Source organism: Coloeus monedula (genome assembly GCF_965178545.1).
Source record: "Coloeus monedula genome assembly, chromosome: 4".
NCBI lineage: Eukaryota > Metazoa > Chordata > Aves > Passeriformes > Corvidae > Coloeus > Coloeus monedula.
This window is the reverse complement of record NC_138784.1, coordinates 40,352,460-40,367,176: the sequence shown is the minus strand read 5'-3', so window position 1 is coordinate 40,367,176 and position 14,717 is coordinate 40,352,460. Positions and strand designations below refer to the sequence as shown.

Here is a 14,717-nt window from a genome sequence, read left to right as displayed (position 1 = left end):
AAGTTCTGATAATTCCACGTTAATGGGATATTTTTTTGATTTAGGTGATCTTAGGATCAGATGGAATAATTAAGATTAACTAATATTTTTGTCTTTAATTTTTTGTTCCGAGAAAATTGAGAAGTGTGTCAACAGTACAGGTTTATTGTCTAAGATGCATTTAACAAGGCACAGTATTCACTGAAACTCAGAAGAAGAGAATAAATGTTCAGATGAACAGAGGGAGTATTTTCTAGGACATAACATCACATGTGTTGGGGAACAAAAGGGTAATGAAAAGAACAGGGCTGGGGTGCAAAAAGTTTGTACTACAATGAGAAATAATGTTGTTTCTGGTGTGATGAAAAATAATGTTGATACTTTTATTCACTTTTTCCACTAATGAAAAAGGAGTCACATAAAGAGGAGGACCAGTATTTAAAACTGTAAAGTAAATATATTTTAGCTTTTTTATCATCAGTTAGTGGAATTTACTATCATAGAGTATTGTGGTGGTATTTCAGCCAGAGGACAAAAAATTTTATGGATAACATTCATAAATAAGGAAACCAATATGTACTAAACCAGAAGAATTCTCCTATTCCACGGTAAAAATGACAATAATTTGAGAGGGGACATGCGCTCTTTCCCCCAGTATTATGTTGTCTTCTTGGTATTTTTTTAAAGACTAATTTTTCTTTTTAAGTTGACGACAACAATATTTTTTTAATAGTTTATAGTCCCAGGCTAGCATGTTTTTATCACCTCTGCTTTAATGTGTATATATGTGTGCATACAGAAAAAAAACCACACTATATTTCTCTCTCAAATATTTTTTTTCCTCTCTTAGGAAGACAGTGGAAACCTGTTGATATATGATAGTCTTGTAGGTTCCTTATAGCACATCATAATGTATGTTTACTACAAGTATTCAATTTCTTTGCTAGGAGATATGGAATGAGAAAGGGAATATCTTGTTTTCCTTTTTAAAACAAAGTGATTAAGGCATTATGTTGATGTGTTTATGCAAAGGCCAGTGTCCCTTGATCAGTCCAGCTTACAGTGGTTTTTTTTTTTCCTGTGCATAGCCATGTAGCTCCACTGGTATCAGTGAAGTAAGTGGGATTTACAAAGGCAAGCTATAGGCACAAGAGGCCATTTCCATTTATAGAGGAATTAACTGCTTTTTTGGGTATTTGGCTGAGCAAATCTCACGTGCTGTTTTGTAATAGCACATGAATTGAGGGAATCCATTTGAAGGCAGTATTACCCTATGACATAGGCACTTGCAGAGCGTAGAATGGGATGAAGAAGAGATACCATCTGAGATTCCAGTCCCAGGTTCCAGGACTTATGGGGCTTTTTTTGTCTCATCTGTTAATTTCAGGGTGTTCTTGTGAATCTCCATTTCTGTCCTCTGACTTGTATGAAACACTAAGTTAGTATCAGACACTTTTGCCCTGTTCCCACTGGCTTCATGATTTCCAGTGTTCTATCACAAAAAAAGGAATGAGAAAGATTCTTCACTAGTCTGGTTTCTCCCGTCTCCATTCACTTTGGTGGTGGGAGGTAGCCTCTACTCCAGATGATGAGAACTGCTAACTCCAAGCCTTTGCAGTTCCTGAGCAAGAGCCATAATCAGATCGTGGTAGAAAATGTAAGTGGTTGTTTCATTGCTCTGTGACAGAGTTGTACATGATAGAGAGGTGACATTCCCCCTTGTGTGGATAAGCTGAGAAACGTTATGTGAGTGCAGTTATTTGCAATGTTACATGCAATGCCTTTTGTGTGTGGGTTAAACTGCTCTGTCAGCAGATGGGTTTACTTACAGCACATTTTAGCAGTGCCTCTCAAACTCAGCCCAGATAGCCTACTGATAGCTGTTCCAAAGTTGAGAGTAGTTCAATCCCTCCTTGACACTGGAGAGACAGGCAATATCACTTGGTAATTCCAGCCAGTTCTTAATCTTTTGTTTGCACAGTGGGTTGTTTAGAAGAAACCCAGAATAAAAATTCTGTAACAAAATAACAACTAACTCACACTAGCGCTAGTACCACTCACATAGCATAAAGCCAGAATGACTTGGGAATAAGTTACTTTACATAAATTGGTAATGAATATTCATGGCTGCTGAGGTAGCGCTAGAACAAATGCGTCCTTACTTGTGTAGCTTTATCAGAGAGAAATAAGAAAAAAAAGTTACTGCTCCTTATTTTTATATTTTTTATATTTTTACTTTTATATTTATAATTTAAACATTGCTTTTCTTCCATCCTTCCAGCATATTGGGATGCTGCTGTTAACGTATTACATACATAACGTTAAGTGCACGCTCCACTCCAGACTGCGAAAAAAAAAATGGTAGCAAAATGTATGGATTTTTTTTGCAGCAACTTGATGTTGAACCAAATCAATGCACAACTGTCAATATGTCCTTCTTATGAAGTAGGGGTAGAAAAACATAGTAGTGTGTAGACAGACTGTGTTTGGTAGATTATAGGCATTTTCATGCAGCTGTTTTTTTCCAGCCTGTTTGCATTCCAGTCATTTTCCTGGAGTGAAAGAATGCTTTAACGGAATATTGGTTGTCTGAAAAAGATGTGAAATTTAATTTCTGAACTGAATCTTAATTGAAACATTCAAGATTAATTGCACCTTATTTTTAGTGAACTTGGTTTGGATATCTTTGGGATTTATGCAATTCTGTTTACAGGTTACATGTGCTAGTGATGAAAGTTCAAGTATAAGCTCTTGCTCAGCTTTAAGGTTCTATTCCGTCAATAATGATGAAAAAAGTTTTTTGCTAATGAAGTAATGAACTTTCAGGAGTCTGGTTTCTTACCTGCCTTTTTTGAGAGTAAATCCATTGTCTTAAATCCCTTTATCTGTCAGGGCAATTTGTGCAAGCAGTGCTTCTTTCTGGTTTTGTTGGCAAAATTGTTCTCCAGCTTTCTGCCCACCACACATGTTCTTTTCAAATACTTTTTTTTTCTTAAAGGGTTTCCCGAATGTACTAAAATAGGGTATTAGTACTGAGGTTGCACATTTCAGTCCCAGTGAACTCAAGAATTATTAATTGTGTCCTCCATGGGACCAAAAGCCAATGTGTCTTCAGTCAAAAAGGAATACCCACCCACCCCAGTACCTGCATGTACATGTCTTTGGGTTCTCATGGTGGCAGTATTGGGAACAACTTTAGCACCTTATTTTTAACCATTAGAACCTTTTGAAGGTATTGCTGAGCATGAAATGCTTCTGCCCATTCACAGTAAATGCAGATACTCTAAGCGACACAAATAATTAGTTAGCTTCAGTTACTTGTGTTTCACATGAGCTGAGGCAGAGCACACATTCACAAGACCACAAGCTCAAGCAGCTTAGTAGCATTATAGTGGAAAATGTCTTAAGAACCAGATAAGCATTTGGTGACTCAGACTTGCAGTTTTCACTAAAGGGGCAAAAGTAAAATTCCAAATAACTGTACAACTATTCAGTTGCTTTCAAGAATAGCTTATTGTTAGTTAAGTGATTTGGCTGGAGGACTTATTTTCTAAGAACTACTTTCTTTTCAGAGGAAAAGTGTAAGTATTTCAAGTGTGGGTTTTTTTGTATTTTAACAGGTCATGTGGACAGAATTGCCTTGTCAGAATTTTCATCTTCTCCTTTGTTGTGCTATCCTAGAATCTGAAAAACAGCAAATAATGGACAAGCACTATGGCTTTAACGAAATACTAAAGGTACCAAATTCTTACGCGTGATTGTGCTGGTTTTGGCTGCAGTAGAGTTAATTGTCTTCCTAGAGGCTAATCTGGGGCTGTCTTTTGCATATTAAATTAAAATATTAGTTAACTTTTTGGAGTTAATGCAATATGGTTGTGGTTTATGTTGGGGGAGGAAAAGGTGCATACTATCTTCTGAAGGGTTAAATGTCAACTGAATGTCTATCCTGCAGGCTTTCAAAACGCTTTATTAGATGTCTGTGTTTAGTGGTAAGACCATTAATAGATCGAAAATGGTTCTCCCCTCAGACTACTGCTTATTATATTTAATACTAACTTTGCTTTTCCTTCTATGATTTAATTTATCATCTCTGAAAATGTGAGCTGTGGGGGGAAGTATGTAGGAGGGCCAGATAGTTTGTCACATTTAGAGGTACCATGGATTCCTCTTACAGACCTTGGATGCTGGTGAAAGCCACCTGTTTCATACTGTATCACTGAGTAGCCATTTCTCAAAACTAATAGACTATGTCTAGCATTTCATAGCTTAAGGGGCAGGCTAATAAGGTGATACTTAACAGTGCAGTACAGTATTAGTATATTTTGAGTAAAACATAGTTATCACTTATCTCACTATGCCTTGTGAATCTATTTTTAGCATATCAATGAACTGTCTATGAAAATTGATGTGGAAGATATACTCTGCAAAGCAGAAGCAATTTCTATGCAGATGATGAATTGCAAGGTAAAGATATCTATCTACTGTGAATGTTTATAGACAGTAAAAGTATGTAGTTAGCTGTAAGCGTTCATGTACGACTTGTGAAATAACTAAATGCCTGGGTACAGCAAAGCATGTTGTGTAGCTATGTAGTGCCTATGTTTGAAAAGTCTGTGAGCAAGTGTGATTGATTTTATAGAGTAATACTCTTCTCTGGGGGAAAGCTGCATGGTGCTTTTTAGTTGTAATATCTCAAGTCTCACTAGGTAACCTCACTCCAAGAAATTTGATGTTCAGTGTGCTTGAGAAAAACTAGTTGAAAGGTGCATTGCATTGAAGGCATGCCAGACTTATTAGGCAAAAACTAGTGGGTCGCTCAATAAAAGTAATTTCAATAACATGAAGTGTAATAGTTGATTAAACTTTTATTTTTGTAATGAAGATTATATTGTTAATCAGGAATTGATTCCTGAGTGTGTTCCCTTTGCTGTCTTTTTGAAAAGCAGCTACAGAAAATGGTAACTGTAATGTAAGTATTGCTGAGAGAGATGCTTTCAGTACAGCTAAATTCAGATGAATGATTGCTCAGATGAATGAGTACTGGGAATGCAGGATGGAGAGAGGGGACTTTGTTGTTAAGTTTTTGCATTTAATTACAGTGATTTTTAATATTTTCTCTGCTGTCTCCTTTCTAGGAATTGCCTCAAACAGTTAGTGAGATTCTGGGGATGGAGAACAGTTCGGTAACACCGGATTCAGATACTGGAGAGGATGAAAGTGCAGCTGAGTTGAGCTGTCCGACGTCACTGTATCAGAGTATCTCAACACCTGTAATTGCCGCCAATGGGACGAGGGACGGCGCTCAGCAGGTGGCTGAGACACAGAGCCTGACACCTGCGTAATTACACTTGGTCACGTTGGAGAAAGACTTTTTCTGAGCACGTTTTGTTCAAGCACTTGAAAGATGGATATTTAAATTTGGTGTTGATTAAGCTTTAAGGTTGTAAAGAAAATCTGTACTGTAATGCTTTTGCATTAAAGCTTTACAACATGACTCAACTTAACTATTTTTGTAGTTTCTTCTACCAAAATAGCCTTTTGTTTTCAATAACATTCCTTAATATTTTTGTAGCCAAGTGCATTTTCTTTTTGCTGGTAAACTGGAAATGGATGGTGATTAAGAATGAATTTGAAATTTCTGCATTTGCTGAGCTCTCACACATATTGATCTAAGACAGTGTGAGCTCTTTGATTTGAGCAGATTCACAATATGCCAGCTGAAGCTGCTGTACAAAATTTTCAAGCTGAAGTGATGCTGATGTGCTAAAGGAGGATTCTTTTGTAAATGGATTTTCCCTATCTCAAATGTTTACAAAAATACTTCTAAGTATTTGTTGCTGGTTGAATGTAGATTTGAAATGGACATTCATACTTGCACAGTTTAATGTCCAAATACTGAATTTTGTGTAATTGGGAGTGGATGAACAGTATATTTTTACATTAACATATCTTCACTTTATATATACATATATATATTTACACACATGCACACACTATATACACAAATGTTTGTGAATACTAAAAAGAATAGTCATATTTTCAATATCTGAATAAACTTGACTGTTCATTCGTATGAATCAGTTTGACCAAATTAATGCACAGTCCCAACCTGGGCTCTTTTTCAAAACTTTTCTAACTGAAGGTAACTTTCATGTGAATACGTTCAGTCCTACACTTGATGTAATTTTACCTTGCAAACTTTACCAATGTTCATATTTGCTAATATATTAACTGATCAATTAACTACTTACACTCTTTTTATGGCAACATTATTTGGATAATTAATAAGCAGGTTATGAAAAAGCCAACCAACAAACCACACACCAAAACAGTAGTCACATTAACATTATTGCATTTTTTTTGTATCTGCAAAAGGCAGTGAGTTTATTCCATGCCATACTGATGTCCTTTGACTCTATGTGAAATTTAACATAACTGATTAAGTGTATTCATTATTTGGTAACTATTGTACATATATAAAATAAAAGTCAAAGCTGATTTAGTGTTTTTAATTAAATCATATTTAGAGAAAAAAACCTAGTTGTCTGGTTGTTAATGTAAGAACATGAGATAGAGGGAAGAGCTAGTGGTTAGTCCATGGATATGTCGTATTTTGTGGGTAGTGAAAGGCTGTGGGAGTACCTGCTTCTTACTACAGAGTGGAACACGCCTTTCCTCTCTAGGTAGTTGAAGTGTGGGATATGGCAGAGCTTTCTTTTCTTGTGGAGCAGTTTACTTTTACAGATGTTATTTGTGCCATCTTAAGCAAATACAAGTAATACAAAAGGCTTTAGTAGATAAATCAAGCTGTTACAATAATTTGGGAGTCAATTCAACTTCTCTCACCAGTTGTGAGCAAACACTGGACAGTTGAATCAGTACAGATTTTGGTTTTAATATTGTCAATGTGCTATCTCTCATCAGTTAATAAGAACTTGAGTCCTATGCAGTGAAAGTCAAGGATTCACAGCTCAGCGTTATCTGTAGCCTTTCATTTCCTGCCCAGGAAATTACTGTGAAGCATCATACCTTTGTTCCCTGGTGAGCATTGTACTTCTTGGCAGTTAATTTAATGTGACGTAGAATACAGAAAGGCATTAGAACTTCGATATTAGACACTTTGGTTCAAAGATACTAAGCAAGTTAGTTTCAGTATTTTTTGGAGCACCTAGATCACTTTGAAGTGTACTTGCAAAATGTTTTTCATCAAAAATCATGTTAAACAAAACTATGGAAGGAGGAGGGAAATATCTACAACAGAAATGCAGTGAGCAAGCTGTCAGTTAAGTGTGCATGGGTTTTAGTTATTCAGGATGTGCTGCCACAAAAAACTATGCAAGATACTAAGATCTTGAAGAGCACAGTAACTGACTGAACAAGAATATTGAAAAGTTTAGGAAAAGCGTATTTAAGTGGAATTCTATAATTTCTTAGAATTACAGCTATGACTGCTAAGAAAATCTACCAGCCCTTAAAGTGAAGTTTGCCTTTCCTTTTTGGGTGTAATTGCTCATCTTTTCCCTTTGTATTAAGCACCTGGATGTCAAGGATGAGAAGGTCGCCCATGAACTAACAGTGAGCAGCTGCTGTGGAGGGCACTGGGTACGTAGGCTTGCTCAGCTTCCCAACAATAAGATCAAAGGCCCCTTGCAGCACTCATTACCTGTGTTTTCCTTCCTGCTGACAGGCAGCCTTGCAAAGAGTTGCAGGAAGAACCTCATCCTCCACCAAACTATTCCTGATTGTTAGGGATGGATTTAGTCTCAGTGGAGACTACAAAAACACTGTGAGAGGCCTTAATAAGGATCATAATGGCTGAAATGCCATGCAATGCTGTGGGTTGAAGGTTCAGGATGTTTACATTTCTTTTGTATGTGAATGAATTTGATTACTTAGAATTAATAAATATGAACTAAACCAGAACACAATTTGGTTACAGTTGTCAGGCCGTAAAAGAGGTAATACATATTTAATTCCTGCGCACCTGTTTTGTTTTTTAATGCTTGACACTTGAAGATAATTATCTTATGTGGGTGAGGTTTAAAACTTCATATTTTTCAGTCATAGCAGTTTTCCAGTGTTATCTGTTCCAAGGTAAAAACTACCTTTATGTAGTTCTTTTAAAGACCTTTTTTTTTTCATTTTGCCTGTTTGGACAATTTTATTTATTTTGAAATTACATTCTTGATGTTATTTTCTTCTGTTTGTGGGCAAGATGATAGCTTACAAAACAGAGAAATGGAAATAGCTTGCAAAGCAGAGGTGGAAGTTTCTTGGAAATTTGGACTAATGTGAACGTTTATGAAATGGTTCTGATACTGGGAGGTTAAAAACTATAAAAAGATGATCCTAAGTTACCCACAGTCATCACTTAAGGCTTCAGTTACATTGAGTAGTGCCTGTCTGTCCTGTTCAGCTGCAGTGACTGTGTTTCCACCCAGGGAATGCCTTAGCCAGTGGCCTTCAAACCCATGTCGGGTTTGGAGGTTTTGTATTGGTTGTTGCAGGTAATCTTCCTTAGGAATTTAAGGCTATGTATGTGTTACAACAGGTCCTGATTGCTTTGAGAATCAGATGTAGAAATATTGTGATATTGATCATATTAGCAATGGTTTCATTTTGATCTGTAGTTTAATTCAAGTTAAGGTGTTAATGTTCAACAGAGCCCAGTTTTGTTTCTAACAAGATTTTTCTCAAAACCTTTAAATTTTTCTAGTTGACAGTTTTAAAATACTGATAGTGCCTCATTAGTTATTCTTTTTTGTTTTTCCTCAGACATTACTAGACAAAATTCCTTGGCCTCAGTCAGCTAAACAGTGAGGAACTGGTTTTCTCATTACTTTCAAATATATTCTTGAGCACCAAATTAAAACTCCATTGATTAAACTTTTCAGAAACCTGTAAGAAGTGTTGTTCTAGCTTCCACTTTTTGAGATACTATTTTAGTTCAAAATATGTGAGGTACTTGTTCCTCACTTGTCTAAATCATTTTCTGTTACAAGACCGTTGCCTAACTTGAAAAAAAAGGTTTTCTTTTAAATAATTGAGCATTCAGAATTTGGATTATGAACTAGTTTTGGGACCACTGGTGTGATTTGTGCATACTACTGTGGTGCAAATGAAGCCTTACCAAGGATGGGGTTGAATTTCTGTAGGTAAGAAGCTGTTTTCCTCAAAGCATTCCCTGTTGGACAACAGAGATAACAACGCTGAAGAGGTTAGTGACATTTTAAAAGTGCATCTGTGAATTGATTCATGTTACAAATAGGATTGGAAAAAAGCAATTAAGTGGGTGAGTACAGGATTAACAATTTGTTCAGGAAATGTGTTAACTATTCCTCAATTTTAGTCATTGCATTGATGCAACTTAAAACTGAAGTTTGGTCTGTGGGCTGCAGAAGAGTGACTGGTAAAAGTTTTGCTTGTGGTTGGCTAAATGTCTTAAAATATACTTTGCAAATCTGTTGCGTGTGTTTTCTGAATATTTTGTCAGTGGCTGGTGCCATCTCTGCATGAAAGAACCATGGTGAGAGAAGTCAGTGCTTGTTCTTACAAGAAAAATTCCATGAGCTGCTCTGTGGTGGCTGGGTTTAAAGCAGGAAATCCTAACTCTTGGTTCTGTCCGTGCAATTATGTCTAGCTCGGTAGTTGACGTGACTATGAGCTTTGTATATGAGCATTGATAAGGTGGTGAGACACAGATACATAACTGAGCACAGACAGATTTCATGTATGTGTGATACTATATTTGATTTGAAGATGCTTTTAAATGGTTTTGGTTTTTTTTTATGGTGTTAAAAGATAAGTTGTGCTTCATGTTTAGTGGGACTTCAGAACGTGCTATTCAATGAAGTGATATTATTGCAGTGCAGGCCTTGTATAAACTAAGCTTGAATTTAATTTTTCTTCAAGTGAGGATTTTATTCAAACATTTTTTAGAGAATGTGTGGTATTTTTTCATGTTAAATCACAATATCTTTGGCACAAATTCAATTTTTCTGGTGAATTGCAAACAAAACATATATTGTAGGATGTCACTTTTTGCCTCATCCAAAATGAATTTCGTAGTTGAAGCAAATATATTATTTCAAACTGTCTATGTAATTCAAATAAATGAAGTCTTCTAGATGGGTTCTTCTTTTGTTTTGAAAAAATTCAATTATAGTGTATGTTTGGATTATACAGGCTCATGTGTACCCTACCTTAACATTAGCTCTTAGACTGTTTCTATAGGTCTGTCTTGTCATTAACAAGCCACGGCAGAGCCCCAGCATGCAGAGCTGAAGCTGCTGCCCAGACTACAGCAGTTCAGCCAAAGGCGGTCACTTGTTTCCTCTCGGAGTGTTGTAGTTGACCCTGGCCAGCAGCCAAGCACCCACATAGCCCCCGCCTATTCCTCTCTTCCATGGGATGGGGAGAAAAGAGAAGGAAGGCAGGAAGGCTTGTGGACAGAGGCAATGACTGTTAAAAAGGAAAAGCAAATGCTGCTCCCACAAGGAAAGCACAATGGCATGTGGTGTGCCTTTGGTCAGTTTGGGTCAGCTGTCCTGGCTGTGACTGCTCTCAGGCTTGTGCCCACCCCAGGAAGCAGCCAGAGAACCTCAGTGCTGTGCAGCGTTCAGCAGCAGCTGAACCCCTGGTGTGTTACCAACACTGACCCAGGCACAAACCCAAACATATCACCATACAGGCTGCTATGAGGAAAGTTAACTCCATCCCAGCCTGTCCCCTTTGGTGTGATGATTCTTGATGGTGTCTGAGATCATGTTAGGGAAAAATCCCTGCTGAATTGAAGAGAACACTTTTAAAGCACCCATCTAAACCTGTGCAAATGATAGTTCTACTTCATACAAGCAACTGGTATCCAGATGTTCTGTTTTGCTTGCCATAACTTTATGAGATGCAACACCAGAAATTTTTCCAATGCACTCTTGGTGTATGAGTTGGTCCAGATGACCTTTAGGTTCCATCAGTGCTTGCCACTTTTGGGCATTGGTCTTGGAAATCTCCACACACTCCTCTGATTCTACTGTTAAAATAAGTGATGCAGGAGAACAAGAAAGTCTTTGAAGTACAAACTTTGGGGTTCAGGGACTTGATAATTCCTCAAGCAACAAACAGTACAACCACTGTGACCAAAAGCAGCAATCCCAGTTCTTTGTACTCTGCTCTGGGCCGCTACACCTTTTATGCTGTCATGATTAACTTGTGCAGCATATGGTGAAGAACATAAAGGAGCTGATAAATTTCAGACCTAAATTATCTTAGTCAGATCAATCACACCACACATTTTTTCATCATGTGGTGAATACCTGTATACACACATACAACAAGTTTGTGAAAAATGCAGATTTGCAATATTGGAAGGCACTTTTAAAAAAGCTTGTCAATAATTGAATAGTTACATTATCTCCTGTTGGAAGGCATGTCTTGTGCTAGATGCCTGTCTTATCCATTTGCAGGATACCTTTGGAGATCCTGCACTCTATTATGCAAGAAATTTTCAGGTGTTTGTGGATTTCCAGGGCAGATGGAGTGATTGCATGCAGCTGGAGCTTTTCTGTAACTTCTGACTTCCCTACATGAGGCCTGCCTTCCCTGGTGATTGTGCAGCTGGTTATCTGTAAGCAGCCCTCTCTGCCCCAGCATCTGTTTAAATTTTGTAACCATTACAGTGTCTCTGGGATAGGTACAGTCTGGAAATTTCCAGCTGGGCTCTAGGGACTCATGTAGGGCTTTTACTAAACAGTGTAGGTGTGAGGGTAGGCACTTGAGACTCTCCCATTCTCTGCACCTTTCCATTTAGCAGTGAACCCACCCCTTTGTACGATCTATTACTTTCATCTGTACCTGTTTTCCTTATCTCTCTTGTGAGAATGTTATGAGAGACTATGCCAAATGCTACACTAGCATCAAGATGAATGACGTGTATTGTTTTGCCTTGGTCCACAGGACTGTCATAAGAGGAAATGAAATTTGCTTGACTCAATTTGTTTTCAGCAAATTTGTCTTGACTGTTTAATCATCTGTTATCTTCTGGATCTTTACAAATAATTTCGGTACTTCTGTTTTCTCAAACAAATGAAATTAGACTGGTCTGTAATTCTTCAGCCCTTCTTCCTCTCCATTATCTTCTCAGAGATTGACATAATTTTGGCCAAAAGACAAAAGTCTTTTGTCACTTGTCCTTCCCCATAGTTCTTAAAAGTTATTGATGGCAGAGGTTTAATGAGCCTCCTCTGTAAGTGGTTTCTGTGCTCTCATTTGCTATGATCAGACTCCTCACAAATATTCTCCAACATTGTTTCATCTTATTAAAATCAAGGAGCTTATGTCTCTGCTCTTGCTGTTAGTTATGATAGACATCTGGTCACAGTTGATTCTTTAACAAAGACTGATGTAAAAAAAGTGCATTAAATACCTAGCTAATTTTAAGGGGTTTTTTTTGTTTTGTCTTTTCCTTGTGTTCAGTGGTCTGATAGTTCTCTTCTTCTAGATGCTGCTGTATTTTTTTTTGAAGTTGCTCTTGATGTCCTGTATTAGTGACTTTGAATTTTGTACCATAGCCTTCATCTATGTGTTATTCTTCCTGTATTTAGTAGGTTGGTCCTAGTTTTCATCTCCTGTAAGGTCCTCTTTTGAATCGAAAGTAATGAACTAATGACTTATGCCACTACTATGAAAAGTGTAGCAGAAGACCACATTTCCTCTGTAATGAAATAGTTTTCTGATGAGACTATGTTTTCCCTGGAGCAAGGAAAGAACTGTCTTTCTGCTCTAGGTTCCCTCTTCTTGGCACTTGTAATAATTGAATTTATTGAAATCCTTTTTTTCCCTGAAATTATCAATTTCTGCTTCCTTCTCAGAACCTTTCTTTTGCTGAAGATTGTGAATTCACTTTATGCTCATTATATCATCTTTATTCCCAGACCTTCCTAGGCAGCCTATCATTTGGTAGATATCTTCGCCCAATGGTTGTTAGTTGGTTAAAATCCCCTTAGTGTTACAAGAGCTTGGGATGGTTTTGCTGGCTGCTTGAAAATCCATGCTTCCCATATCTTCATGATTAATGTACTAAGTGTACATTATCATAGATTGTTCAGCAGACCTAAATTGCTCAGAGAATTGGACTTAGGAGCTGGTGTGTGTATCTCTGATAAAGAGGAACAGATTTGACATCTTTCTTTCCTTGTTGAAAAAGTTCCTTTGGTTAGTCCACTTGTCAATTGTTTCAAAAAGTTCACAAAATTGTCAATTGTTTCACAAAACTGTGGTTTGAAAAGGTATTGGGTCTTCTATTTTCTGCTTGTGTCAACATTTCTTACATTAATAATAAGTGCATCTGTTCTCTGCCCTGCCTTTTTGACCTAACGATGAGTAATAGTGTTGTTTACACCTTAGATCCTTTTGGAGGCCATCTATCTTTATGCTTTTTTGATACCTTTTCATAGCTTCATTTCTTTCTCTGTTCTGCCACACAATGAGAGTTCTTCCTGCTGTAGTGTGCCTCTAGACAAAGACTTGGTGGTGATCTGGGAGAGCCAGAGGTAAATTCAGATAGTTTCTTGGTCAATACTAGCCGCTCTGCACTGTGAATTTTATCCTCCGATTAAATCAAGCTATGGTAAAAATTACAAATAGTTTTAAGGAAAATATGCTGAAACTGGCAGTTGGTATGTCTAGTGGAGGTAAAATGACTCAAATATTGAAAACATCTCACAGATTTGCTTTAGATTTTTACTTGAGAATTCTGCAATTTTTTAAGCTTAAAAAGTGCATAGCTAAGGATTTCAGGCAACAGTGACTGCTGTCTCATGAGAGAGAAAAGAACTGTGTAAAGAGGACCTTGCAGTTTCTGAATTCTGATTATAGGAAATGAGGTATCTTTTGATAACAAAAGTAAGCTGTCTTGGTTTGAAAGACAGGTGTCTGCTAAGGAAGGCAGGAGCCTCCCTTGGAATGGCAGATGCGACCCCCTTTCCCTCCGAGTTATTATAATTTTGAAATCAAGGGGCTTTTAGGAAAAGATGTGGGAAATAGAAATAACAGTTCTTTACTATAATATATCTATATGTGTATAACCAGTCAAACAAACAGCAATAACTCTGGCAGTACCAGCAAACAATCACAAACCCAGTCCCAGCCTTCTCGGCTGTCGGGCCCTTTCCCCTGGGGTGCAGTTCCGCTCGCAGCCGGCAGGGGCGCTGGCGGCTCCCGGTGAGCAGGGCAGGTGCGATGGTTCCCCCGCGGCTGCAGGGGGCGCTCCGGAGCGAGCTCGGGGAGCACGCGGCAATGGCGGCCTGGGATCCCGGGAAGGGATGGGACAAAGGCTTCACAAACCCCTGGGCAGCCGATCCCGGTGTCCGGCCGGACCCTCGGGAACAGCAGGCTGGAACGGCAGGCTGGAACAGAAGGGACGAGCACAAATCCCGGGTGGCGGACGAACTGTATCTAAACGGGGAACTCCCCGGAGGTCTGGGCAGGCGGGGCGAGCACGGCTACAACGCAGCGAAGGCTCGAAGCAGCGGCGGGGCAGGACGGCCACAGCCCGGCTCCCAGTGGGGCAGGGAAGGTGGGCTTAGGGTTCCTCTGGCAGAAGGAAAAAGAAGCAGCCGCCCTCTCAAAACGCCGGGAACTGACTGTCCACACATCCAGGTGAAACAAAAGAGTAGCCAGACGCACCCCACCCCCAATGGTTAGGTCTTTTGTTTTTCTGAAGTACCCAGCAATTTGTCCCC

At 38.4% G+C, this 14,717-nt stretch overlaps 1 protein-coding gene across 1 annotated transcript in view; it reads left to right on the top strand.

Annotated features, from left to right (window-relative positions):
• TBC1D15 (TBC1 domain family member 15) overlaps nt 1-5,478 on the top strand; it is a 34,711-nt gene extending 29,233 nt beyond the window's left edge. Inside the window, exons 15-17 of the mRNA XM_082280469.1 lie at nt 3,600-3,716; nt 4,357-4,443; nt 5,115-5,478. Coding sequence (XP_082136595.1) covers nt 3,600-3,716; nt 4,357-4,443; nt 5,115-5,321 — 411 coding nt within the window. The 3' untranslated portion in view covers nt 5,322-5,478. The remainder of the gene's footprint in view (nt 1-3,599; nt 3,717-4,356; nt 4,444-5,114) is intronic.
• Nucleotides 5,479-14,717: the final 9,239 nt, after the last annotated feature.